The 27,557-nt window shown below is 38.0% G+C and overlaps 1 protein-coding gene across 1 annotated transcript in view; it reads right to left on the bottom strand.

Moving 5' to 3' along the window:
• The window catches only part of GLDC (glycine decarboxylase), a 39,735-nt gene that overhangs the window by 1,160 nt on the left and 11,018 nt on the right, over window positions 1-27,557 (bottom strand). The window contains exons 4-24 of the mRNA XM_066338848.1: window positions 24,225-24,389; window positions 21,257-21,334; window positions 20,565-20,712; window positions 20,126-20,322; window positions 18,827-18,923; window positions 17,711-17,816; window positions 16,515-16,654; window positions 15,691-15,771; window positions 15,034-15,131; window positions 14,479-14,563; window positions 14,347-14,388; window positions 11,466-11,608; window positions 10,551-10,626; window positions 7,415-7,540; window positions 6,555-6,704; window positions 5,979-6,091; window positions 5,207-5,348; window positions 3,766-3,877; window positions 2,444-2,539; window positions 1,198-1,370; window positions 460-540 (exon numbers count right to left, since the gene is read on the bottom strand). Of these exons, the coding sequence (XP_066194945.1) occupies window positions 460-540; window positions 1,198-1,370; window positions 2,444-2,539; window positions 3,766-3,877; window positions 5,207-5,348; window positions 5,979-6,091; window positions 6,555-6,704; window positions 7,415-7,540; window positions 10,551-10,626; window positions 11,466-11,608; window positions 14,347-14,388; window positions 14,479-14,563; window positions 15,034-15,131; window positions 15,691-15,771; window positions 16,515-16,654; window positions 17,711-17,816; window positions 18,827-18,923; window positions 20,126-20,322; window positions 20,565-20,712; window positions 21,257-21,334; window positions 24,225-24,389 (2,449 nt within the window). The remainder of the gene's footprint in view (window positions 1-459; window positions 541-1,197; window positions 1,371-2,443; window positions 2,540-3,765; window positions 3,878-5,206; window positions 5,349-5,978; window positions 6,092-6,554; window positions 6,705-7,414; window positions 7,541-10,550; window positions 10,627-11,465; window positions 11,609-14,346; window positions 14,389-14,478; window positions 14,564-15,033; window positions 15,132-15,690; window positions 15,772-16,514; window positions 16,655-17,710; window positions 17,817-18,826; window positions 18,924-20,125; window positions 20,323-20,564; window positions 20,713-21,256; window positions 21,335-24,224; window positions 24,390-27,557) is intronic.

Raw genomic sequence — 27,557 nt, 5'->3', positions numbered from 1 at the left:
GAGTCCAGCTCCAATCTGACCTTTATTTGTAGCAGGTGTTGCTTTCTGCATGCTGACCTTGGGGCATCTGGTCACACCTTATGCAAGTTCTTTTGAGCAAAGCTTTGGATGTCAGCATGTAGGACTCTGTTTTGGGTGCCTTTGGTGCAGTATGTCAGAACTGAACAGGCTGTTTCCAATAGGAATGAATATTCAGTGTTGAAGTGCTAGGATTCAGAAATCCAAGTCTGCACCTATATATAGAGACTTTTTTTTTTTTGACATCTTCTTTCCTTCTATTTAAAAACTAAACTAATGAAACTGTGGTAGAGCTCACACACATAAAAACTGAGCAACAATAAAATGGCTCTGAAGTTTTCATTCTTACAACATTATTTCATCTCTAAATGACTAAGAAACTACAGAGCACAAAGCATATTTATGTATTGGCACCCAATGAAGTTTCCATTATGTACTCACCAGTGGGAATGCTGCCACTTCTCTGGAGTAAGGACGATCCCACTTGGAAGAAGTGACACAGTTCAGAGTATGTGGTGACATCTACAAGAAACACGACATATTGAGAACAAGAAATGACTGAATTCAGTTGAACCTATCAGTGTGAAGCCTCCTTCAAGTTCACATTACCACATGTAAATAATTACTGTCTAGAGAACACTGTTTATCTGCAGGAAAAAAGGCAAATTTAAACCAGGAGGCAAGTCAGTATTTGGATTTTTTTTTCAGCTTGCCTAAAGATGCTTCCCAAGGCTTGAATATGCTTTTGGCTTTTCACTAAACTTAAAAGTCAGTACAGCATTAAAAGAGTTGAACAGAACTTGAGCTGATAGCAGTCCTGTGCTGCATTGCTAAAATAATTAATTCAATCTTTACTTTATTATTAATATTAAGATCATTCCACTTTCCAACTTAAGCCAGTGAAATAAGCATCTCTCCCTTGTTGCTTTGAGATGGCCTTGAAATATAAATCAAATGCTTGAAGAAATAACTTTCTCTGCTCTCCTCTCAGCAGAGGCCTGACTTCTCACTTGAAAAAGTCAAAATTCAAGTTTTGAAAAAGTTGAAGGTTTCTCAAGAAAGTCTTATATTCACTGTTGTGCCCTGTTACTTTGGAGAGTACTGAAAGACCAGCAAGTGGGCTTCTGCAGTCTCAGGGGTTAGGCTGATACCAGTATTTTGCTCTACATGCCATCTCACCTTTAGTGGGTTAATTTGGGGATCCATCCTGCCCTCCTCTATTTCAGCAATTTCCTGCCGAATACTGATCATTGCATCACAAAATCTATCCAGCTCTGCTTTGTCTTCAGACTCTGTAGGTTCAATCATAAGTGTCCCTGCCACTGGCCAAGACATGGTTGGAGCATGAAAACCTGGTGACAATAGCAGAAATCAGTCACTGACAATAGGGTAAGAGATAACACATGCATTAACTATCAGTGGATTCACAAATTCAGTCCTTTCTGTACAAAAATCTATACAGGATTGAACTCACTGGTAGTGTTGGCACTGTACTTTAACAGGTAAGATAGACTTTTCAAGTATCTTTGTTTTTAGCACTGAAGGGTAACACCATTGTATTATTTACAATAGAGCTACACACTGATTTAATGAAACAGTTTATTAAAAAGGAACTTGAATAATTTCACTCACCTCTATACGTACTGAAAATTCTATTTAAAGTGATTTAAAGTGAAAATTCTATCTAAACAATATTTAAGGCTGACTTACAAAGAGCAGGAAGGGTGGGGTTTTAGTATTTCACCGAAGAAGTATTCAACTACTGGTTTAGGTTTTAACAACTTTCATGCATATTCATTAGAAGCTCAGTTCCATAGGATCAAGTAGTTCAATGGGTCCTTTTGTCTGGCAGCCAAAAGGCATCCACAATCAGATCCTTAAGAACATAAACTGCATATCAGGATGGAACTATATCAGGATGGAACTGTCCAAATTCCATAATCCTACTTCAAAAGTGGGGGTTTTTTTCCTCTCTCTTTTTTTTTTTTTTGTTTTTTTTTTTTTTGTTTTTGTTTTTTTTTTTGTTTTTTTTTTTTTTGTTTTGTTGGGTGTTGTTTTTTTTTTTTTTTTTTTTTGTTTTTTTTTTTTTTTTTTTTTTAATTTCCTGTTTTGTTTTGCTTTGTTGGAATCTTATTAGGCTTTTGGCTCCAACCTGCTTGCTCCTGACAGTTGAGAGCCATGCAATCAATAATTTGATGGGGCAGTTTACAAAACTGTGAAGTAGCAGCAGAGTCAGAAGTACCTACTAAAACTCAGTATATGCAAATATCCCTCCAAGCTGTTAAAGAACATGAGAAAGCCTGAAATAATTGTGACAGATTCACTATCCATAAGCACAGAACTAGAATGTTTGTGTCTCCCTTTAGAAGAGATTTAGAAAATTTTCACTTGCACTGCTATTTTTAAGACTATACATTTGACTTACCATAATCCTGAAGCCTTTTAGCAAGATCTACAGCTTCAATATTTGCTGTTTTTTTGAAAGGTCTTGTATCCAAAATGAATTCATGGGCCACAAAACCTGTAAATGAAAACCTCTTTACTTAGTAGGAGAACAATGGAATTTACCAAGCTGACTGTTCTGATTGGTTTTGTGGAGAACATGGCAAAAAGACAAACTCAAAAATATCCACTTGGGCAAAACCTCAAATCTGAAAACTTTTTAGGTAAGAGACATACAACTCAGTTTCTGAAGAATGGCTCTTTGAGTACGACACCACATTAAGAAGGGGCCTCACTTACAAGATCAGAACTAGGAATGAACGATCAAAGCAGCTCCTACAGTTTACAAGTTCTCTGAAAAAAATAATTTGTCAATGGCCCAACACCATTTGGGTCTTAGCCTATCTTTAATTAATTAAGATAATCAGTTTTATCTTATGCCAGAGCAAAGCTCACATCTAGTATTGTAGAGAGGCTAAAGACAAAAATTGTCTGTATTTATATCCATGATTCTGGAGAACCTTCCATTACATTGTTAAAACCTTCAAAATTTGCAATTTTTATTTACTTCTATGAAAGTAGAACTTGCAGGTTTAACCAAGGTGTCCATCATTAAATTTAAGATACATATTTTAAAGACTATATTTATTGTACTCAAATGCTCTTCAATGGTGTTCAGCTTAAACAAGCAAAATAAATTCTCTGATAGTTACTTTACTACTAAAATAATTTTTTCATATCTTCTTCATTACTTCTTTCCTGTTGCAAGACTGGAGAGCCAAAAGAGGGAACGAGAATGTAGCTAAAATATCATGCATTGCCAAGGGAATTCTATCTCATCTCACAAAAGTGAAAAATGAGCAGAAATAAGGGAAACTTGGTGGGATTTTTTTTTCAGAGGAAATGTGCAAGGGGAAGTACAGGCCCAAAAATTACTTCCAGTTCATAAATGGTCGCATTATTGGTTATGGAGATTTGGACATCTCAGCTTGGTTGTTTTTTCTAATGTTCAATAATCTGCCATCAAATTTCAAGGAGAACAATGTAATGGTTCACTCTATCTTTTGGCATAATTTTTTCTAATTACAAACAGATACTACTTTTCTTCTACTTCCAAGTATCATTGCAATACCTCCACAGAAGTGTGGCACGTTATTTCTCTCCTTGTGAACAACATCAAGAGAAGTTTGAAATCAGTGGTCACATAGCATGAAAAAAAACAACAAAACAACCATGTTGCAAGCCAACTTCTACATGAGGCAAAAAAAAAGCCTAGTAGAAAAAAAAAATTTGTCCAGTACTTGCCTCTTGCTCCTCTGAAAAGGATTTTGTAGTGCTTCTCTAGCCTCTTTGCCATATAATTTGCATTTAGTATAGCAATCTCAGAGGCGTGCTTCAGACCCTTTGCTCCCATTGTCTGAAAGAAAAATAACATGAAGAAACAGATCTAAAGCAGGTCCAAAACAAGCAAAGTGTGCTTCTGCATGACGAAGAGCAGCACCTCAATACACTTGGCTATTTCTAAGGCAGTCACTCTGCCGTTACACTTTTCCACATAACACTCATGGGAAAAGCACTGGATATTTACTGAGGGCAACTTTGGTGTATGTGTTTATGACAATGTCTGCTACCTAAAAGGTTTAACTTGAAGTCCACAAGTGCATGACCCAAACTTTCCTCAAACTGAGAAGCTTTGAACTAAATAGAAAAAGAGTGAGAACTCAAAAAATGTCAAAAGGCACAGGCTGCCTGTCTCCATCTCACAGCAAGACTGCCCAGACAACTTTAAGTGGGACAATGTAAATAGGTGGCACTTTGCACTTTGAGGAAAGAGCTCCCCTTAAAAGTTTCTGATGCATTAAATATTCTGTAATGGGAACCAGCTCAGAATCACAAGTGATTTTTACCCAAAGCTGAAAATGGAAACTGCACCCGTTCATATTTGCTCATCTTGAATTCCAGGAGAGCTGGTTTCCCCAGCAGAGGAAGTTTCCATGGTTAGAGATCAAACTGGCAACAACGTACTCTGAATGACACTGCCCCTAGGTTCACTCTTCTCAGCTCACGCTGGAAGCATTAAACGTAGTTCCAGAGTCCCAGCACGCCCTTCTATCAAACAGAATATGAATCTACAGTCATCTCTGTTGGCTAAATATTTCCATACATGTACCCAAATATTTGCTGGATTATTATTAAATTGCAAGGGATTAACAAATTACATATATCAGGATCAAGCTGTCTCACTTGTAAAACCAAAACTAAGTTCAGTTTTTGAACCCTGTAAAATCCTCTAGAATTCAGAATATCATAAAGTTGAATGTTACGTAGATGTCAAGTATAACAATACTGAATCATGCAATTAAAAATACTCTTGCGGGAAAAGTAATTAATTACCAAGCAGCTTTTAAACACGAAAACTTCAATGTCAGAACATGGAAGCCTGACTGCAGTTTTCTGATTGGTGTCCACTTATCTCAAGATCTATTACAGACAAGAGGTAGATTTAGATACAGCAGTTGTCCTGACGTCCTTTCTTGTGGCAACATTGTCCTAGTATAAAACAAGTAGGCTTGATGGGTGTAAATAACCTATGACTGTACTGTAGTCACTTAATTTCACCGCATTTCAGTCTGTGCAAACATCTTACAATGACTTGCTCTTAAACCTGTTCATGTGATTCCAGTGGACACTGGACTTGAAAGAGAAACAGAATCTCAGCTGATACTCCTTATGAAAGTCTACACACCTTGATATACACCCAGGAAATTGGCAATATAGCACTTGAACCCCAAGGTGCAGCACTGACAGTACCCAAAGGACATGCATCCTTATCCAGCTGTATTTTGATCACAGGGTGGGTAGGCAAGTAGGGAGCCAAGTGTTTCTTCCTAAAACAAAAACATTGATTTTAGAGCTTAAATATGTCATCCCGTGTTACCATATCTGGACAGTTTCAGCAGTAGTTTCTCTTCACTTGGCTTCCAAACAGTCCTCTAGGAAGTCTAATCTATGCCTTCTACAAAAGATCATTAACACAACTGGTGCCAGTGGAGGATGGCACTCAGTTTTCAACCTATTACAAGATATTAATAGAGGCATCCAAATGAAAATCACTTTTTTAAACAAGTAAGATTATCTTCCTTTAAGGAAATAGGATAGATTGACACAGCTTGTGTAGCACTTTATGTTCTGGGCTATATGTAGTATTACCAGCCCTCAAAGTCCACAGGAAACAGATTGCTGAATGAGGTTTACCACACACACTGGAAGGCCAGCATGGGAACCAGGGTTTGGGCATACAAGTGAACACCACCATTCATGAGATCAGTACATGACTGTGCTGGCAAAGGACAGATGCTTGCAACCAACATAACACCTCTCCCATCCACAACTCTATACTGAAGTGAACACCCAACCAAGATTCACTTGAATGTGAATATATATATATATAATATATATATTATATATATATATATAATTTATTTTTTTAAGAGAAAGGCTAATACAGAGATACCCACACTCCAATTGGTCCCATTCCAGGTCCTCCTCCTCCATGGGGAATGCAAAAGGTTTTGTGAAGATTTAAGTGAGAGACATCAGAGCCATAATCTCCAGGACGACACAGACCAACCTGTAAAGGGAATACTCTGCTTCAAAACATTCTTCATATGCCATTTAATACCTATTACTGAATGCAAAGAGAACAGTTTTTCAGCACCAGTTGAAAAACATGGTGTACGTTTTTATGTTTTTCTTTATCATGATGCATCATGAGCAAACACTTGATGCAAATAATATTTTGTTTTAGGAATTCTTAATTACATCTGTAAAGAACGTCTTTGATAAAGGGTAGGCAGACTAAAGCAATTTCAGTGAAAAACTCATAAATCTTGTGACACATTTCAGGGGAAAATCAAATACAAGAGAATTATTTTCACCACCTAATTTTTATTACTGTTTCTGGAAGTCTCACATCCTCCCCCAAACACTGTACCATCCTGCATGGAAGCTGTGTTACAGTCTGAACTGAGTGCTACTGTGCTATTTTTATTCCAAGGACTCCCAGTAGTAATAAATCTGCCTAGATTTGGTACCTGAGCATTCATATTTGCTCCATCTAAGTAAACTTGGCCTCCATGTTTGTGAATGAGGTCACAAACATCTCCAATCTCCTCTTCAAACACACCGTTGGTGGAAGGGTATGTGATCATGATGGCTGCCAAGTTCTCCTTGTGCTTGTCCACCTGGTGTAAGGGAGGGGAGAGAAAAAAAAGGTCACTGAGGCTCCTAAAGCTTCTCAAGGTTTTATTAAAAAAATACAATTAAAGTCATAAACATATGTATATATAATACTCACTTCTGGGACCTTCAGACAACCAAATGAAACATCTGGCCTTCAAGTTAATTTGAAATAATGACCATTCCCCCTACTTTCAGCAGTAGAGTTCTACGACTACCATAAAACTTTGTTCAAATGTAGAAATATGTCCTGTGTCCCTTGCATTGCAAGATTCACCTGCAGCCAATATACTTAAAAAATGAGAAAAAAAGTAGTTGCCTAGCAACACCTTCCCCAGCAGAGATGGACTGAACTTTGCTAAAAGAAGGCAGAAATGCAGTTTCAAATGCTTCACATTCATGAACATGACTTGTTCATTTCCAGTACTAGCTGTGGACCAAAAGCGCCTATAGAAGAGTCTACTGTGTAGAAAGACTCTTTGAGCAAATCCCGCACCAGAGATCTCAAATTAAAAGAAATCTCACAAGTGTCACATGATTAGTGTCTGAGTGAGCAAAAAAACAAAAGAGAAAAAAAAAATTATGTATCCTTTCAAAGCACATATTCACTATTATTGCTCTATTTTCTCTTGTAGAAAAATATGATTCAGCTGCCAACACTATTATCTTCAGAAAAGAAGTGTTCCTTGAAAATCAAAGATAATTAAATACTCACCATTGCTTTTAAATGAGAAATATCAATGCTCCCATTTTTATCCACTTCAATTGGCTGAATCTTCATCCCTGCCATTTGTGCACTTGCTGGATTAGTACCATGAGCAGATTTAGGAATAAGGCAAACCTTGGATGAGAAAGAAAAATAGAGCCTAAAGCATAACTAGTTAAAAAAAAAATCTTAATGCTTTATTATCTACACTCAGCTACAATTCATTATCAAAGCTTTGAAAAGAAATCTTGATGGTACCAGCAAATTGCCTCGTCTGCTGAACAATGCAAGTAAATTTTTTAAGAAAATCCATTCAGGTATCAGCATTTAAATACTCATTACCGAAGTTTCATTTGCTGCATAATCATATTTAGGGATGCAATTCTAGAGTATTATTTCAGATACTCACATTCAAAACCTGTTTGCCTTACCCCACCTTTTTTTAAAACACTAACTTTTTTTTACAGTTATTAGTCTCCATATGTACAATGACTTGAAAGGAAAAACTACCTAATTCCAAATTTCCACTACAATCTTTTCTGGCTTCCAAAGCCTTTTCTTCTGTATTTTATTCATAACAAAAATTTACACCAAAATATTTTGTCTATAGATGAGAAATTCAGAGCTGCTTTTATGCTCTGTACAGTTAACTTTAAAAGAAAAAAAAGAGAAGCACTTCTACTTAAATAAATGTAGTCTCATGTTGGTCGTAGGAAAATGGTGCATGTGTCAGAATATTTCCAGACTTTTTTAGGAATTCCATCCTTTTTAAAGACAATAAATATTTCTCACAAATAAACCAAAACAACAACCACCACCACCAAATCCACATAATTTTCTACTTTATTTTCCTGAGAAACTGCATAGTGGCTCATGGAACTCTATGATCCACAGGGATGCTGAGACAAATGTGAATACTTCAAAAGACCAGAAACACCAGCATCCCAAGGGCCTGTGCCAGGAAGAACTGCCACATCTGTAGCCATCTTACCCTCACAGATGAAATGTGAAGTGGCTCCAGATGGCCACCAAGGCTTGCTGGGTGCAAACATAACCAATCACACAAAAAAAGCAGGGATCGCTGTCAGTTCATGTCCATCCTTTTTTCCCCAAAGAGGGCACCAAATCCAAACACAGACAGCTACAAGAACCTCGAGTTGCTGGCTTAACTACTTTCTCCAGCCCAGGAGAAAAAAGCACTTCAGTTGAAAGACCAACATTTTGTGGGCTTTTTTTTTTTTTTTTTTCCCTTTTTACTCTTTGCCAAAAGTACCATGATTTTCCTGTAATACTTGAAATCTGTGAAGTGTGAGTAAAGTGCAAGTAGCCCCAAGGCACTCCTGTTCAGTTCACCTCTGGGTATTTTCAGACAGTAGGACACACAGATACAGAGAGAAGTCCGAGGATCTTGCACAGAATAAGAGAAACGGCAGATGATAAATAGACAATCAAAAGAAATTCTCCAAGGAATAAAATTTTAACCTAATTTCACTTCCCACTGAGTAGAACTACCCACAGTACAAAGTTTGTAACTGTAAAAAGTGATTGCCTTTTCATAAGTTTAATGTGATCTGGATGCAAAAAAGAAACAAAGAGAGAAGAAGTCAATACATTCAATTTACGGTGGTTTCCTCATACAGAGGCTATAGTTCCCAGGAGGACAGGACAGCGATGCTTCCATTTTGAGAAGGCAAATGAGTCCCAAAGCTGAGGATAAAATCAAGTTCAAAGAATATGTATGCTATTGCACTAAGGACATTTTTCCTACTGTTTAAAGCCAACTCTATGGGTGTGTGAAAGTAGAAGACCTAAGTAATCTCAGATTTCCAAGTTTTTGATGTGGTCCAAAAAAATGTTCCTGAACTAGCTTCCAGTGGATTAAGTGGGAAGGTACATATGGATAAATATTTTATGAATACATGTTTAAGAAAAGAAAAGTCAGTTTTTGCTGTATGGAAATGTTATCCTAATAGAATCTTATAAATATCTGTGCTGGTTCTCCAACATTTGAAATTACTCATAATTGAGTTTATAATGGAGACACATAGTGAAATGCCAAATATCCTACTAATATAACTTCAGATCACTAAAAGAACTGATGGCAGAGTTCAGAAAAGGACCGAAGTACGGAGGGGCAGCATTCAAAGCAGTATATGTATACTGGGGGCAGACAGATCAAAAACGAAAGAAGAAAACAGATCTTAACAATCCAAAACTGTGATCTTTAGCTTTGAACCTATTGCAGCTGAAAGATCTTGCAGTTTGGTGGGAAAGAAAGCCACTGCATCAAAAAACAGAAAGGTAATAAGAGAAAAAAGTAAAAGGAACATAGAAGCTCTAAAGACAACCAAAGTTATAAAATGGCTTTTTTGAGAAGGATGGATAAACAACTGGAATCCAGCTAGTAATGAGGATGGATAAGGATATAATAAATAAACCTCAAATTAACACGATACGTCAACTGTGAACACAGAAGCACTGTTCATCATCTTACAAGAGTGAAAGGGTGTTACATGAAATTGTAAACATATCTATCTCAGTTTTGTTCCTTCCTTCCTGGTTTCCCAGCTTCCCATGGCTGGCCACATGGCATGTACAATTGTTGCTTGGGAATTAAAATGCATAAGGATGACCTTCCCTGCTTTGCCCTCTTTTCCGTGTGCTTTTGTTGTTGAGCATTCTATTATAAGGCACCAACATCCCCTTGGTCAGGCAGGGTCAGCTGTCCCAGCTGTGTCTCTCCCAGCCCCCTGCCAACACCCAGCCTCCCTGCTGGGAAAGGACAGGGTCAGGACATGGCAGTGGCATAGAGAGAAAGCCTTGGCACTGTGAAAGCACTGTTCACCATTTGCCAAGAGAACCTTGTGATGAACACTGCTTCCTCTGCAATTCACGTGGAGAAAGTTAAGTCCATGGTAGCCAAACTGAATACAATCACCCTTCCAGGGTGTGGCCCTGTCTCATTTCCACTGTCTGTAAAAACTGCTAAGATTTTACCAAGGATTCATGCGGGAAGAAAGGAATACAGAAAGCCTATCAGAAGTGACAATACACTATCCAGTTTCTCTCTAGGTGACTCTCAGCTGCTGACTCAAACCTCCACTTCCCACCCAACACTCTTCCCCACAGGAGTATTGACACCTACGGTTCTATGACGTTCTCCTTTGGCATTTAAATAAGCTTTGATCGCAGCCAGGCCTGCATACTCTCCTTGGGCTCCACTGCAAAGAAGAACACAAACACTGTTACACAAACCAGGAAGTGCCACATCCCTGACAGAACTTCAAAACTGTACAGCCCTAACCCTTATCAATGACTTCAGGCAAGTGTCAGCAAATTAAAAGGAGCACATTCCATAGATAAAATTACAAATGGACGTGCTTAAATTAAGAGCTAGATGTAAATGAGAAGAGTTGATGACAAAGGTTATGCCATTTTATGTGTTTATACTACAGTGTTAAATCCTTCTGGTGACTAAGTTGATCCACATTTCTGCACCTAGCAGAGGCCTCTGTACTTGATTACAGAGGGGCAAACTAACATTGAAATGCACAGCAAAGTGTATATAATGAAACATAAAAGGTCTTTCAGCGACAGCCTAAGTGTAGAGTAAGTTCTGACTGTTCATTTTGTATCAAAACTGCTAGTGGACATAAACAGGCTGCAGCAGGACTCATTAAATGCTGCTTTATTAATTTCAGCAAGCACACAGATCTTAGGCATTCTTCAACCAAACCTAGTGCACTAACTACCAGTTTCAACAATTAAACACCTGGCAGCTCATACATCTTATATTCCTATTCCAAATCTTTATTTTCAGTTCATAGGAAGAAATACTAAAAAAATTAAAATTACCAAATCATTAAACTTTCAGAAGACATGAGACAAAATAAGATACCACTGTTTTTAAAAAACTCAACAACTTAGTCATTTCATAATCTTGCATTCAAGACAAATTTGATTTTAGAAAACTCTTCCATTTTTGGCTTGTACATTTTCTTTGGAGGTAAGTTTTTGGAATCATGTCTCAAGGTCAAATGCTCAGAAAAGAAGTTCCTACCTATTCGGCTGGAAAGAAATTTTGTCATAGCCTGTAATCTCACATAGGTCCTTCTCTAAATCCTTGAAAAGCTGCTGATATCCTTGAGCTTGATCCAGAGGAACGAAAGGGTGGATGTTGGCAAATTCTCTCCATGTAATAGGCTGTGAAAACAAAACAAACTGTAAACAAGCAAATATAGAGTGCTGTAAAAAATACTCCACAGACAACTCTGTTCTGTTGTTCAGCTCTGTGAAGGAAAGTTTTCTTGTGGTCAGTTAAGTATCAAACATCATGTATGTTGATCTGCTAAAGGCTTGGAAGGCTCTGCAGAGGCATCCGGATAGGCTGGATTGATGAGGCCAAGACCAGTCATGTGAGGTTCAGTAAGGTCTAATGCTAGCTGATTTAATGTTAACACTTTAGTTCTTTATTTTGGTAATCAGATTACACAAAAGGGTTTGGGGTATTATAAAGAGGTGACACCCAAAGCTTAGAAGTAGCTTATAGAATGCATCTGCCCTTTTCTCCCTTGCTCTTTTTTCCCTTCTCAACAGATCACCAAGTCCATGTTGATGTTTAAGCCATGAGATGGTGAAAAGCCTACAAGATAAGGGGCTAATGTGTATGTCTCCAACACTGATGGACAGACAGCTGTGGAGCCAGCTGCAGGATTGTTGATTGTTGATAAGAGCATGCTGTGTCAAAGGGCAAGAAAGAACAGGATGCAAGGGGAGAAGGGGACCACATGGAGGTAGAACAGCCCTTTCCTGGGACAACAGTCCCTGTACTGGCTTTTGGATATAAGCACAATATAGTACAGCACAAGTGCAGCAATGAGGTTGAGAAGAGAGCATGGACTCTTCACCAAAGGTTGATCCAGTGGGAGGAATCAAGATCACCAAAGACCCCCAAAGCCCTCTGACCAATTTCCAGAAAGGCATAGAAGAACTGTGCATGGACTATGCATGATAAGTTTCTTGCTTTCTATGCAAATTAATTATCTCCAGGGTCAAGAAAACTTGTCTATAAAAAGGTAGAAGCTTTAGTGCATGTGCGCCTAGGATTCTGGACACACCATCAGCTGGATCAAAACTGGAGTCAAGATTGGTGATCTTTCTATTTTTCTAAATTTCTTCCACTCTTTCTCTCCCCCTCTCTCCTCCCTTCCATCTGCCCCTTATTCAAAACACACCCCCATGGGTTTATGCTAAACGATAAGGGACTAATTTACACCAAGTTCCATGCCAAGTGTGTATTTACTAATACAACTCTGTAAGTTTCTTTTGTGGACTCTCTGATTTTGGTCATGCCTTTTTGACCATAAGCACCCGCAAATCTTGGGTGCTGCCTTCTTCTTAGGAGTGGGATATCACATTTTTACTGGCATTTCTGTACCCTTGGGACACAACAACCCCAGGCAGAGCTGCAGACTGGAGGCAGAATGCCTGGAAAGATCTGGGCATGCTGGTGACAGCAGCTGAATATGAGCCAGGGTGTGCCCAGGTGGCCAAAAAAGGCAATGGCATCCTGGCACAGCAATAGTGTGGCCAGCAGGACCATGGCAGGGATTGTCCCCCTGTACTCATCACTGATGAGGCCACACCTCAAATCCTGTGTTCAGTTCTGGGCCCCTCACCACATGAGAGAAACTGAGGTTCTGGAGCATGTTCAGGGAAAGGCTACAAAGCTGGAGAAGGCTCACCAAGGTGGCCTCAAGGAGTTCTCATAGGATTACAAATCCTGTGAGGAGCAGCTGAGGGAGCTGGGGGTGTTTAGGCTGGAAAAAGGAGTCTCGGGGACCACCCTGTCCACTTCTCTACAACTGAAAGGAGGGTGTAGCCACGTGGAGGTTGGTCGCTTCCCAGGTAGTAACTGGTGAGACAAGAGGTTAAGACTGGATATAAAGAAGAATGTATTTACAGAAGGGGTTAACAAGCATCTGAACGGGTTGCCTAAATAATTTCCGAAGTCAGCACCCCTGGAAGTGTTTATAAGATATGTAGATATGGTGATCAGGAACGTGGTTTAGTGATGGATTCAGCAGTGCCAGGTTAATAGCTGGACCTAATCTAAAAGGTGTTTTCCAACATAAATGATTCTATGATTTTCAGTAACCATTTTTTAACATTAAGAATATGCTTAAAAATCCTTAAATTCTCCTACAACTTAAGTTCACCTACCCTTACACAGAGCTGTGGGATCACAAGATAAACAAAGAGGAGTTGTCTGGAACATTATCGGTTTTACTTAAAGGAAATATACGAGACATAAAACAGCAAAGGGAGAGAGAGAAAGCAGTGAGAGAAAGGGGACAAAGGAAACCAGTGAAAGACGAAAGTGAGAAGACAACAGGAAGAGAGCAAAGGAAGCTCATTCCAAGTCAAAAATTTATTTGGTAATCAAACAGCCTAGCTAAAGCTCTGCTTCATTTGCTATCAGCTAGAAAAATGAAGATATCTGGGGACTGTTTGGCTGTAGAAAAGGGAATTATCCTAAGAAATTGCAAACTGAAAAAGAAGCATGAATTGTCAGCCCCACCTGATTCTTACCATGTTTCTGAGGATTTGATTTTAAGATCTGTAAAGCAGACAAAAATTAGATAATGTAATATTGCTTGAGGGAACAGGACTGTGATACCTAATCCCAAAAATCATTTTCATAATTTTTTTCAAAATGGAGTCTTCAAGACCACACACTCTCCTACTGTTGTTGCAATCCTACTTGTGTTTTTTCAGTACATTTTCTTAGTGGAAAAGGGAGAGGGTGACTTTAGCAACCCCTGAGACTGCCTTCTCAGCTGGAGTATTAGTCCAAAAACAGCCTTTATTTCTCTAGAATAACACTAGCTAGATAGTTCATTCATGTGGATATCAAGTGAGACAGTATTATTGCAACTTACTGTGAGTTCAGCTGAACTATTGAGCTTCATTGTGCAGGACCCCTAGAAATACAAACATACATCAGTATTTATTGAAATTCATAAACATGTAGGTAAGTACATAATGTTTTTGTCTTTTGGGTAAATACCTACCAAGGGAATCATACTGTGAACAAGGGAAATGTCTTTGTTTTCTAATCTTTTCATGTACCGCACAATATTTGTCTCAGAGTGATAGCTGGAGAACACAAAACACAGTGTTAGGGCAAGCAAATTAGCTATACCAGCTGCCACACAGGAAAACAACACAAAAAAAAGAAGTAACACTGAGGATAGTTATTAATATACACTAAGTAGTTAATTCCAAACTGGCACTTTAGGCTTGCTAACAGCAAGAGATTAAAAGTGCTTATTATTATCTTAGTAACACTATCAGTAAATATGGAATATATTGATACCATGTCACCAAATAGTAGCTTGTACAATGCAACAGATTAATGGAAAAACTCATTCCCTCAGTGGTCATGAGTATTGCTCTGCTCATTTAAAATGAGACAGATAACTAAAAATGCTACTAAATACCTTATTTAAAAGTAACAAGTCACTGTATGAATCTAGGCACAAAACTGTCCTCAACTGATTCCAGTGCTGGTTTTGAAAGGAGATTATTTCAGATTCCCTAAAAATATCAAACATACATTCACAAACCTGTTGAAAACCTGGTGCGTCAAGAATTTGGAAGTTCTTTTAAATGGGGTGCTAAGGATGCCTTTGGTTTCCTCACCCATACCCTCAGCAATTAGCTCCTTCAACGAAAAGAAACAGAGTCAAATATTTTCATGGTAACTTCTTTGTTTGTGGTCAACTTCCATTAGAACTAGCTTTTGCTACCCATTTACCTCAGGATTTAGTCAGCTTTTAAGGTAAACCCCCCCCTTAATATCATATGTATCTGTATATACCTAGCATGACAACAGCATTATATTAATTAATTAAAACTGGGTAGTTTTAATGTCTCCGTAGTCCTTATCTTGTAGGTATTGCTGCTAAATGCTAATGACATACAACAAAAAATACCAGTGAGAAAGAAGTAACTGACTCTATGTCCTAAACATCACAGTAGAATTAATACTCTAAATACAAGGTGTCCAAGATGATGAAAAAAACTAAGTGTTGCAACCAGAAAACAGCATTATGTGAATGTTTTATTTAACACTACTTCTTTATTTAAGAGAGCATCTGAATTTCTTAATATTTAACAAATGGTCATCATATAGAAACCCACTATACGAGACTAGTTTTGATTTCCATTAAACTCTGGAAATATTCAGATAATTTAATCCCCATGACCTATTATGTACTTACAGAAGAAGACTCGCAACCAAAAATCCATAATATGTCATCTAGATCTTTCTCATTTACAGTTTCATCAAGTGAGACTCCAAGCTATAGATAAAAGCACCAGTAATTACTCAAAGCTGTTTATTCTAGAAGCACAGTACATTCATTTTGGTCAAGAAAAACTTTCCAGAAACACAAGAGGGAAAAAAAAATCAATTTACCCAACCATATGTATGTATACATATTTATAGGTATTTATGATATATAAATTTATTTTATTTACCTAATATTTTCCAGGTCCCTCCTTTACTCTCCTAAGCCATCCAAGACAGATGTCCCAGAAACTCTGAGACTCATGACCTCTTTTCTAGCATTTCTAAGTGTTTTCTACTTAATGTGAAAATAGCCCATTTTTCCTCTGACACCCCTTACCGCTATTCCAATTTACAGAACATACTACACTTTGCGAAGACTCCTTAGTGCCAACCAAAATAGTCTGCCTTCAAACACTGCCATAGGACCTGAATTCTGGATGTCACCTTGTATTTCATCATTAAATTTTAGAGTCTCTCCACTCTACCCCTTAGTGGCCTATTTACATGAAGAAAATAGATAATCCTTTTAATTGGCATAAAATGAAAACACAATCATTATTTCTGGAAGTTCAGTGTGTCACTTAACAAGTTCATTCTTTATATAATCTTTATAATTGATTGATATATCTGAACAAATTACAAGATCTTAAATAATTCTGTTCTGTTTAGCACATGTAATGATTAGAAACTTAATGAAGAAAATGTCATACCACAAAATTTCTGAATTTATCAAGGGTTTAGAAAGTTGCTTACTCTGCCATCATTATAAATCCGAAAATTTATCTTTCTAAGAGCTGCCCTGCTCAAAACCTCTTTGACTGAGCATCCACACGTGATCGTCAAGGTATCAAAAAACAGATCATGATGTAGTTTGTGACCAGCTCGCCTGAGACCTACAAAAAACAGTAATTAATGCTATTATATGCACACTGTATTGTTTGCTCAGGTGGTAGTTGCAGAACAATATTATGTATCTCATAAGTAAATGCTCTTACATAATAAAGCAAAATACATTCCTTGTTTAAAAAGCAGCAAAATCACCATCTTTTCAGTGAAATGTCACTGTGTATGATATGCAACTAAATCAGATTCCAACCTAATTAATAACGCAGATTGAGTCTAGGGAATACATCAAATATAGGGATACATCAAATCTGACATATATACAGCAGCAGAGTTGGTTTATAAATGCAATAAGAACAAAGCAAGATCGGAAAGATATTAATGGATATGAACTATCACAGAGCTTGCCATAACAAAGTTTAGAGTCTTAGGGGTTTTTGCAGTAGCAAGAGGCCTTCTGGCTAAACTGGGAAAATAAAGTATGGATGTTTCTTACAGAAATCCCTTGGTTCCAAACATTCCAGTTTTATATAGCTCCTTCTGACAGCAGTGGTAGTCTTATCAGTGAAAAGTACCAGACCACATAGTCTAGATGCAATCATTATTTTCTGCTACAGATTCTGTGCTTTTCTTCAGCTGTTAAGCTTTGGAATTTCAATGTTTGTAGAAAGTATGATACTCCACCCAATTTAACTAAAATGTTTCTATTGTTTTAATATAATTTATTACCTTCCTTTGCTATGTTATTAATACTCTGTGCAGATTTCCCTGTGTAAACTAGGATGGTCCATCAAAAGAAGCAGATGCTGGCAAACAGCTGTTCAACAGTATCATCTAGAGACTCACACTGTAGACTTCTATTAGTTTCCCGAGAAAATAAAAGCAATGCCTGCAAGTTCTTATCACACAGACATCTAATTCTTGGATGTCATCACCAGAACTGCACAAAAAATTCAGCTGTGAATTTTGTTTTAAAATGGCCTCTGTCAAGTTGAGAGAATACACATCAGATGGACACCTCTGCCCCTGCCCTGTAAAATTACTTTGAATATATTATTTAAGGGGTAAGGATTTTTTCACAGTTTCTGTAAACATTACGTACGCACCTTCAGCCAATATTAGAGCAGCATTGTGTACCCGTCTTGCAATGTGCCTTAGTCCATCAGACCCATGGTATACACCAAACATGGCTGACATATTAGCCAGAAGAGCCTAGAATCCAAATACAGTTTAGGACATTGCTATTGTTAGCAAAGACTACTTCATGTAAGTTTAGTGGAATGTTTCTTTAGCACCTAGAGACAACCCCAACTCCTCAGCTGATGTTATAGCTGCTTATGTATTGTCTACAAAATAAAAGGAGGGAAAGGTAAAACATTTTGATGAAGCTGTAAGGAATGATTATGAATTCAATGCTGTTTGAAATGTAACTGTCTTAGCAATTAACATGTACTTAAATTCAACTACTGCAACAAAGACATTTGAAGACTTTAAAGTCAAGCTAGTCTCGCAGGAACACATTGTTTAGGATCAGTAAAAAAAAAAAAAAAAAACAAAACAAAAAAACAAAAGAAGAGTATCCCCTGAATACCGGTATAGTAAGTAATTAAACTTGTGTCAATAGTAATAATCTCGCCTCAAAATCTGTGTCATAACATTAAGACCAGGAGGAAGGAAACGATTGGAGCAAAAAGAAAGTTATGACCCTGTCTGGCTGGAGGTCTGTGGAAGTATGCTAAAGATAACTATTTTGGAAACTTACTTAATCATGGTATTTTTCCTGTAAAGATACTGCTTTAGAGATGTAACATTCTCGCATCAAATCACATACACAAAAATATAAGTTGTGACAGTATGAATAATTAATTTTATAATTTAATGCTTTACTTCTTCTGCCTTGAGTTGGAAATTTCAGAAATTGGAATTTCCTTCTACTTTATGATGAGTTCTGTCTTGCTTATAACAAACACAGCACTACTCAGCAGTGTTCAAGCTACAAGATAGACAGATTCATGACACTGAAAGAATTCAGGACTACAGAAAGGAAACAGATAGTAAAACTTTCTTTTCAAGCGGACCCCATTATTCAAAGGACTCAAAAGAAATTAACAAACACCAGAATATTTCTATGTCCTTCATTTTTCTACTAAAATCTCTCTAAAGTAAAGGTGACTCACTGCTCAGTTGTTCCTCTCTAGCACTGAAAATAAAGTATAAGTTACCTGTGCTGTGCAGATGTTGCTGGTAGCTTTATCCCTCCTGATATGCTGCTCTCGTGTTTGCAAAGCAAGCCGGTACACTTCCTTCCCACTTGCATCTCTAAGTCACAAGTGAAAATGTTGCTTCTGTTACTTTAAAATTACAGTTATTTACGACACAGGGCTTTATGCATGCTAACCTGAAACTGCTCATCTATCCTCACAGAGAGAAGGGTGCAGGAGAGAATAAAGCATAAATCACGACAGTTGCAATACCAAACACAGCAAGACTAAAGCACCTCTAGATTTTTGTTTATATCATGGCTGGTCAAGTAGAGCACACAGTGAAATGCTAAGGGAACTACAGGAGAATTTGGTATTTGCCGTAAAATGACATAGATTACTGCAGCTATTTTAACTGAAAAATAATATAAATTGAATATTACTAAACTCACTGATTACTGTGAATGTTTTAGTTATTTTGGTTACTGAAGTACTTCTGGATAGCCTCTGTGCCAAAGATATGCAATCTCCCTAGTGAAAATTACTTTGCCTTTCAATTATTACTAGTTAGATGTCTTGTCAAAATGCGTAATACATCACCATCAGCAACTATTAGAAGCATATTATTTCTCTGCTTTGTTTAAGCATAACTAAAATTCGAACTAGATTAAGTTCCTTCTGTATTATTTTGGAGGTTCACTGAATTTTATACTTCTTTCCATTTATGTTTTTTAAGATTTTTAAGAGAAAAAGGTCTAACAATACAGAACATGTGGAGTAAGTTAGCTTGCAAAGCCTCCTGCCATCACAATGAAAGCACTCTGTTTTTGGTTATCTCTTCATCTCACAATGCCACAAGATATATAGACAGTCCCATACAAATGGAATTCTTGAAGTGTGCTTCCTCAAAACTGAAGGCAACTTTTAGTCACATCATTTTCAATAAAAAGGGTGCTTGATATAAAACCATGGTCACCTGTTGTTCAAAAGGACTAGACAAGATGGTCATAGTGGGTTTTTTTATGGTTTCTTATGTATTACTAGGATTTCTGAGGGGGAGACTTTAGATTGGATTTCAGGTAAAAGATTTTCAAAGAAAGGGTTCTAAAGCATTGGAACAGGTTGCCCAGGGAAGTGACAGCATCGCCATCCCTGGAAGTGTTCAAAAAATGTGTGGATATGGCACTAGAGGACATGGTTGAGTGGTGAGTATTGTGGTAGGTTGATAGTTGGACTTGATGATCTTGGAGGTCTTTCCAACGTTAAAGATTCTAAGACTATGACTTCAATCTTCACTTAAAAGGCAGAGGGACCCCTTACCTTGTGACACCCACCATTCTGCCCGGCATCATTCTTACTAGATTTTCCTTGACAGCAAAGAATGCTGCGTGGGGTCCCCCATAGCACAGCGGGACACCAAACCTCTGGGAGTTACCCAGGACAACATCTACCCCAAACTCTCCAGGAGGCTTCAGAATACAGAGGGCCAGAAGGTCAGTAGCACAGCAGGCGAGAGTCTGAGAACAGAAATGCACAAAGAAGTCAGCCTCTCTTCTGAAGGAATGGTGTTTACAGAGCTAGATTTTTAAATTTAATTTCAAACAGTTCCACATTACTTGCATGGAGCTCAAGTGAAATGGTTGTAAAGGTTATCAATTCCATGTAGCTGAGATGGTATCTCATTAACACTAAGTTTCCATGAATATGGTTGTTTGAAGTGTTAGCTTGATATGTGTGTGACCAATGGAATTTACTTTACCCCATTCTGATGAGCTCTTTCAACAAGTTCAGAGAAGTCTTCAATCTTCCCCTCAGTGTCTGGATACTGAAATAACACTCCACTGATATCCTTTCCACTGAAATCCATCTCATGGGGTAATTTCAGCTCAGTAATAACACCCGTATAACTGGAAACAAAAACATGCAGAAGGCAAAATATTCAAATCACTTCCAATATTGGACTGATACTTAATAAGATGTTTTCATGGACTCATATATGACTCTTTTCTTTAACATTCAGAGAGTTGAACATCTTTGCAGCACTAAACATCGAGAAAGTTTTGCATCATGGTATATAGCACTGAAGAAGAATTACATTCGATACCACCATGATATATACAGAGCAAAGCAAATGGAGAATGCTTCAGATACTTGCTTCCTAGTAAAAGAAAAAAAGACCAGACTGAATTGAACAGTCACATGTATAGAGCTGTGCAACAATTTAAAGGAAAAATTAAATATTTTCTTTTTATCACATGTTTAGTCTCTTTTCAAACAGCTTTAATCTCTTCGTAGTTGTATTTGAACTAGAAGTAATGCCAAATGATAACAGACTCCTGCTTTTAGTTTGCAAAGAAAGCACAGGCCAGAAATGTTAGGTATATGGCAAAAAGGCAGAGATGGAAAATGTGTAAGGGAAAATATATGGTGGAAAATGGAGGAAAACATTACTTTGCTCTAGTTTGGACCACTGCTATAGTTTGAGGGTGGCATCGGGCATCCACATAGAATTTTCTCCTTTTGTTGTGTCTGTAAAAAAAAAAAGAAAAAGAGGGTTTACACATCAATAATATATTGTTTTCCATGGAAATAAATTAGCTGATTTTCTAGAAGTGAGTTTCCCTCTGTAAAAAGGCAGTTGAAAACATTGGTTATTATAACCAGATTAAGTGTAAAATTGAATGATGTTTCTGGCACATTGACATGAAGAAACTTCATTTCAGACACTCAAATGAGAATTATACAAGACAAAATTTGAAACAGATTATGAAACAGAACAGGGAGCTAATTTCAAAAGCCATGGGAATAGCTCCACACACAGTCTTTTAAAGGAATACAGCTGCAGTTTTTAGTACAGATATTTCAGTGTTGTCCTGAAAAAAATCATGAGCCATTCAAGTAGGTAAAGAGAGATGAAGAAGATGGGTCCCTGCCGATAGCAGTGGTGATAGAACTAGGTGATCTTTAAGGTCCCTTCCAACCTAAACCATTCTATACTTCTGGAAATTTAGTTCCCTAGTTTTCTCTGGTAAGCAGAATTTTATATCACACTGAGACCTTGAACTAGTAAATAGCTAGAAAACTATTTTACCCATACAAAACAATGATTACACAGTCTTACACAGTCTCTGCTGTGTAATCACCTTCCTGATACACTGTTCTGCAGTGACCTTCAATCATTTCTCCTATTTCATTTGATTTGCAAATCCCTTTCACATAGTCCTACCACAGGCATTCCTGAAAGTAGATTTGGATATACCAGTAACAGCTTCATTTTTAGCAACTTAGAATTATGTACTCCATCATTTTTTAAAGCTTCTTTTAATCACTGATGGAAAAAGATAACACACATCTTCAACTTTCGTGGATGCAAGACTCAGGCCACAGTCTGTTAGATTATGTGATTAAAGGTCCTGTGCATCCCCCACAGAGAAGCAATGGCAGGTGAGGGAGTCCAAATAACAATTTGTCCCTGCTGCTCCCATGTGCTTCTCAGGGAAAATCAGCCCAACAGAGACCCATTTCCACAGGCAAAGAGGCCACCAAGCAGGTGGGAACTCTAATTAATTAATTAATCCATCCAAACAGGCACACTATCTGGGGGCCAACCCCCCATTTGGCAAGCAGACATTATGGGATGCCTGAGAAGACTATATGGGGATTGCAAACATATCTTACTACAGATGTTTAGGGGGAAAATAATACAGTGATTCTGTGAGCAACAAGCGTAGCAAAATAGGGGAGTAAGGGGGTAAACTGGGACACTCACATATAAATAGTTGATTACTGAAGCTCTTGCACCTAATTAGTGAAGTCTGTTCTTTCTTGTTAAATGCCTTTCTGATTTCTTTCATGGTAAGGGGATTCTGCATTCTGTGTGTGTGTACGTTTGTGTGTCTGAGTGCCATTGGAGCCAGATCACAATGGATCCACATTTCCATAGTATGGCAACTGAAATGACTGGAATGAGCAGAATGGAGTACCAGCAACTGGAGCAGCCCACCAACCAGTAGGGGCCCTTATGTCTCTGGTGGTATCAGTGGAAGGTGTGTGTCTGGGTGCCTGTAGCTGGGCTGGTACCCTAGGTGGGGCAACTAGACCCTTTCCAGTATGTCCATGTCTCTGTCATACTGGGGAGGTGGGCACAGCCTGGTGGGATGTGGACTCATCACGTTGAGAGAGAGGGATCCCTCCCTGGCCTTCTGGCAGAACTCGTCCTTCCAGTGCAGCTGGGGAGATTGTTGGCCTCCTGGCCACAAGTAAGTACACACTGCTGGACTGTGTTCAATTGTGTTCAACCTGATGTCACCCAAACCCCACAAAGGCCTTTTCAGCAAAGCTGCTTTCTAGCCTGCCAGACACCACTATGCAGCCCATATGCCTAGGGCTGCTTCTCCCCCAGCTGCAAGACTTTGCATTTCCCTTTGCTGACCATCACAAGGTTCCTGTCACCCCCTTTTTCTCCAGCCTGCCCAAATCCCTCTGGAAGGCACCATGACTCATCGGTCTATCTGCTGATCCTCCAAGTTTTGCATCACCAGCAAGTTTGCTGAGGGTACAGTCCGCCCCATCATGCAGATCACTAATTGGATTAGTGTTGCCCCTGGCTTATAATTACTGTCCTCCACCTAGAGTTCATGTCACTGACAAGCACACCCTGGGCCGATATTCAGACAGTTTTTCATCTGTCTCTCTCCCACTTCATCCAGCCCATAAGTTTTGGTTTCTCTCTGGAGATTTAAAGGAGACCCACTGCCTTCCCCTCCCACGCCAGTCACTCAGCTGTAGAAAGTCATCACATTGGTCAAACATGACCACCCCCTGTGTTAATTCATGTTCGTGACTCCTTATCCCTTTCTTGTCCTTCACATGTCTGGAAATTGTTCCCAGGACTAGCAGTTGTTCCATTATCACTGAGGGATGGAGCTGAAGCTGACTGGTTGGTAGTTCCCCGAGTCTTGATTCCTCCCCTCCTGGAGAAAGGAGTGTAATTTGCTTTGCTCCACTGCTGAGGCACGTCTCCCAGTCACTGTTGCTGTTCAGAGACAATCAAGGGTGGCCTTATATTGGTATCAGGAGGCTCCCTCAGCTCCCTCTGTAGCACATCAGGACCTGTGTAAGTCCAGTTTGCTTAAGAGTTCTCTAGCCCAACCTTCCTCCAACAGGGGTGAGTCTTCCTTTCTCCAGGATTTCTGCTACATCCTTAGTTTTCTGAAGGCCTTAAATGTCTGAGTTAAACATTTACATCAGTGCTACGAACTTCTCTAGGGGCATGGAAACATGGATTCTAGTTGTTCAGTGAACTGCACCCAGTGAGAAGGCCACACTCAACTTCAACCCATTGACTGCAGGGGGATATATGCCTCCAAATTCCAAAATTACTTCCTGTGTGATTTAACCATACATTTAAACACAGTACCTGTGACATAATTGCATGGCTTCTGCAGCAGCTGTCCCTTCATCCAGCAAAGATGCATTAGCCACATCCATTCCTGTGATATCACACACCATAGTCTGGTAATTTAGGAGACTCTCCAGCCTGCCCTGGGACACCTCAGGCTGGTAAGGAGTATACTGGGTAACCCTGTAACAAAAAAAAAGTTCTGAGTTTGGGTCTAGGAAAATAAATGTTTAACAAAGTTATGGCAATATAAAACTGAACAGTATCACAGAAAAAAATAGTAAAGTGTAATTCATTAATATGGAAACTTGTTAGAATACAATTATTAGACATTGAGGTATGAGGGCATTATGGAGAAGTGACAGAGTAAGTAGATGCTGAGCATGGAAGAATTAAATCAAGTCCCATCAAGTTCCTATTGAATGTTTTGTTCAATCATATCTAGATATTGCTATGATTTTTCAATACTGTTTCTGAAGACCTTTACTTGTCAAGTCTTCTTCACACTTTCAAGAGGAAGTACACAACTTCTTGTGAAATGACAGTTTCCATATATGGTAGTGGAGAGAAGGCAGACTGATACGGGTTTTATCTCTTTTCATTTGGTGAACCAAAGAGTAGGGGCAATATAAGCAACTCTTTCAAAAAACACAAGAATCTAAGGGAAATGCTCTATTATAACAGTCTGGAAAACAAAGCAGCATGGGTCCAGGAATGAAAAGCAAAAAACAGAGGTCACATTCTCCCCTCACTGCTGGAAATTTGGGCACTGGATTACACAGCAGACCAGGACAGACTTTACGCCAGACTGAATTTAGAGTAGCAGCCAGGGACAAGTGGTAAGTGCAAACACTTGTGGCCTCTGTTTCCTAGTGATGGAAGAAAACAGCATTTTGTTTCCCTAAAAGGGCAGCAGTAAGTGTTAGAATTTTGAAAAATGAAGTGAAGGTATAAGCTTTCCAGAAGTCTCCAGTATTTGGAAGCTCAAGTCATGTAAAGTCAACAGAAGGTAAAACCCAAAGATTTAAAATAAAACCAAATTGGAGAACTTGGTAATGAGAAAGATGAGAGAAGCAACAAAATAGTAAGGTGAGAGAGAAAGTAAGAAAATAGTCCTGAAGAGAATGCAAAAGCTAGAAGGACATAACAAGTATGTGAACTCAAAATGCAATATATAATGCTAATGTATTTACAGTCTAATTAAATGAAGGATCTGCTTGAATTATTCACACACACACTATTTAGTACAGTAACAGAAAGCAAGAGCTAGGTATAGAGTACATAAATATTGATGACTTTCCAAAACCTGGACTTTTTTTCTCATTTTTTTTGCCAGTTCTAGCACTAAACTAATTATCATCATATAGCCATACAGGTCACAAACGAGACCATGCCCCAGGCTTCATGCAACCTTGCTATATCACAATAGCAGGGATATTTTGTTCTCCACAGCAGCTAAACCCAGTGTTCAGCCTGCCAGATAAACTTCCAGTCTGGGAGAATTAAGATTTCTGTTCTGCTCTGCCCACTCAGTTCCCACCAATATAAAGAATTATTACAAACACCTTTGCATGAGCAATGACTTTTATTAATTAGTAGAAGAAATTCCTCTGTACCCAAAGTTTTACAATTGTGTTTCCTCCTTTTATTTCACTTAAGGGCTGTTTTTTATATTTTAACTTGCAGAAGGAACTAGAATTACACTAACAAGAATTAGAACATTGTGATTAATTGAAATGCATTAGAGAACTCCTGCTTCACACAGCTGGGAAAATACACTATATTACAACACAAAATTAATGAAGCCTTATTATTCCTTATGATTTTGATGTTATGGTTTTGAATGGTCAGCACAGCTGAACTAAAATAAAACAATTTCAGAAAGATGGAAAAAAATCAACCAAGAAATCTTGAATTCCAGTGCTGCCACAAACTACTAGGAAGCCTTAACAGTGCTACAAATAAAGACACCTCTTATAACATAAGCACACTTAATTAAACACTTCTTTTAAAAGGGTTATTTGGCATCTTTTAAGCATCTACATATTTTAATTGATTCTACTTCTCCACAATTCCTTCAAATAAAGTATCTGGCTTTAGTCTGCATTCTGTGTTCTGCCTGAATCTATAGGACATGGTAAGTAACTTTTTAAAGTAATTTAAAAGCAAATTCTCTAAAAGAAATTATAGCACAGTATGCAGTTATTTTCAGAATGCAATGCTTTCATTACATTCGGAGTGTTACTAACTAACAAGTTTGATAATTTACACTAGAGATGTGAAGACTGCAGGCATCTTTGGCACAGGTTTGTCCTTTAATGTCTGGGGGTAAAGGAATCAAGTAAGTTGAACGTTGGGAGACTTTTAGTTGCTCTAACTAATGCCAAGCAAAGCAAACACAAGTTATGTAAGGGAGACAGAATAGATCAGAAGCAGTAAGCCTGAACTTGCAGTATTTCCCTTGGAGTTGCAACGTGAAGTGTGTCAGCATGGAAAGTGTTACACACTCAGCAGAAGTAAGAAGTCTGATTTCTTAAACAGCTTCCATAAAGCCTGTATAGTTGTTTTAGCATACATGCAGCACACATATATACTTTCTCTTCAACAAACATTTTAGCCTTCACTTTAGCCACCTAAAAGTTTAGCTTTCAGCCATCAGTTTGACTTCACTGCACAGTGCAAGATGAGATTTCTGGACAGACTCTCTCAGTGGTTTCATTAACACTACATAACTTTAGGATTGAAAAGTACACATTTCCTTTTGTTCCACCTACTTTCTAACTGTTCTAGTTTTTGCTTCTATTAACTGATAATTTGTTTCCTGGTTCTGTACTGAAATATTTAGATTGCATATGTCGCAAGAAATGAAGAAGGATAAGGCCAAATAAAACTTTGCATAGATGTACTTCATCGATTCCTTGACTTCAAACACTGTACCTTTTCCACCAGTGATGTAAATAGAGCCAAAAAATCTAAAAATAGCTAAGACTTAGAGGTCTACAGATATGTAGACCCATTTGTGGCAACCCAAAGTATAAAAAATACATAACAACTAAGTAACAATGACTTTTTGCACTCAGTAATATGATCCTTTGGTTGGTTGTGGGTTTTTTGTTGTTTGGGTTCTATATAAAAAAAAAAAAGATAAAACTTTACTACTGAGTAATTTTTATTTTAGTAAAATCAGTATTTAAAAGACAACAGTTATCATTTTAATACAGTATAAAAGAAGGATCCTAGTGATTGAGGAACTTGTAAACTAAATGAGAAAATGCAGGGTGACATTCTATCTCTTGGAAAGTGAGATTCCACATGAAATTTAGCTTTTCCTGTTGCATCATTTCTGACTTT

This window comes from Sylvia atricapilla, chromosome Z (genome assembly GCF_009819655.1).
Source record: "Sylvia atricapilla isolate bSylAtr1 chromosome Z, bSylAtr1.pri, whole genome shotgun sequence".
Classification (NCBI taxonomy): domain Eukaryota; kingdom Metazoa; phylum Chordata; class Aves; order Passeriformes; family Sylviidae; genus Sylvia; species Sylvia atricapilla.
Note: the sequence above shows the minus strand (reverse complement) of the source record. Positions and strands in the feature narration are given on the sequence as shown.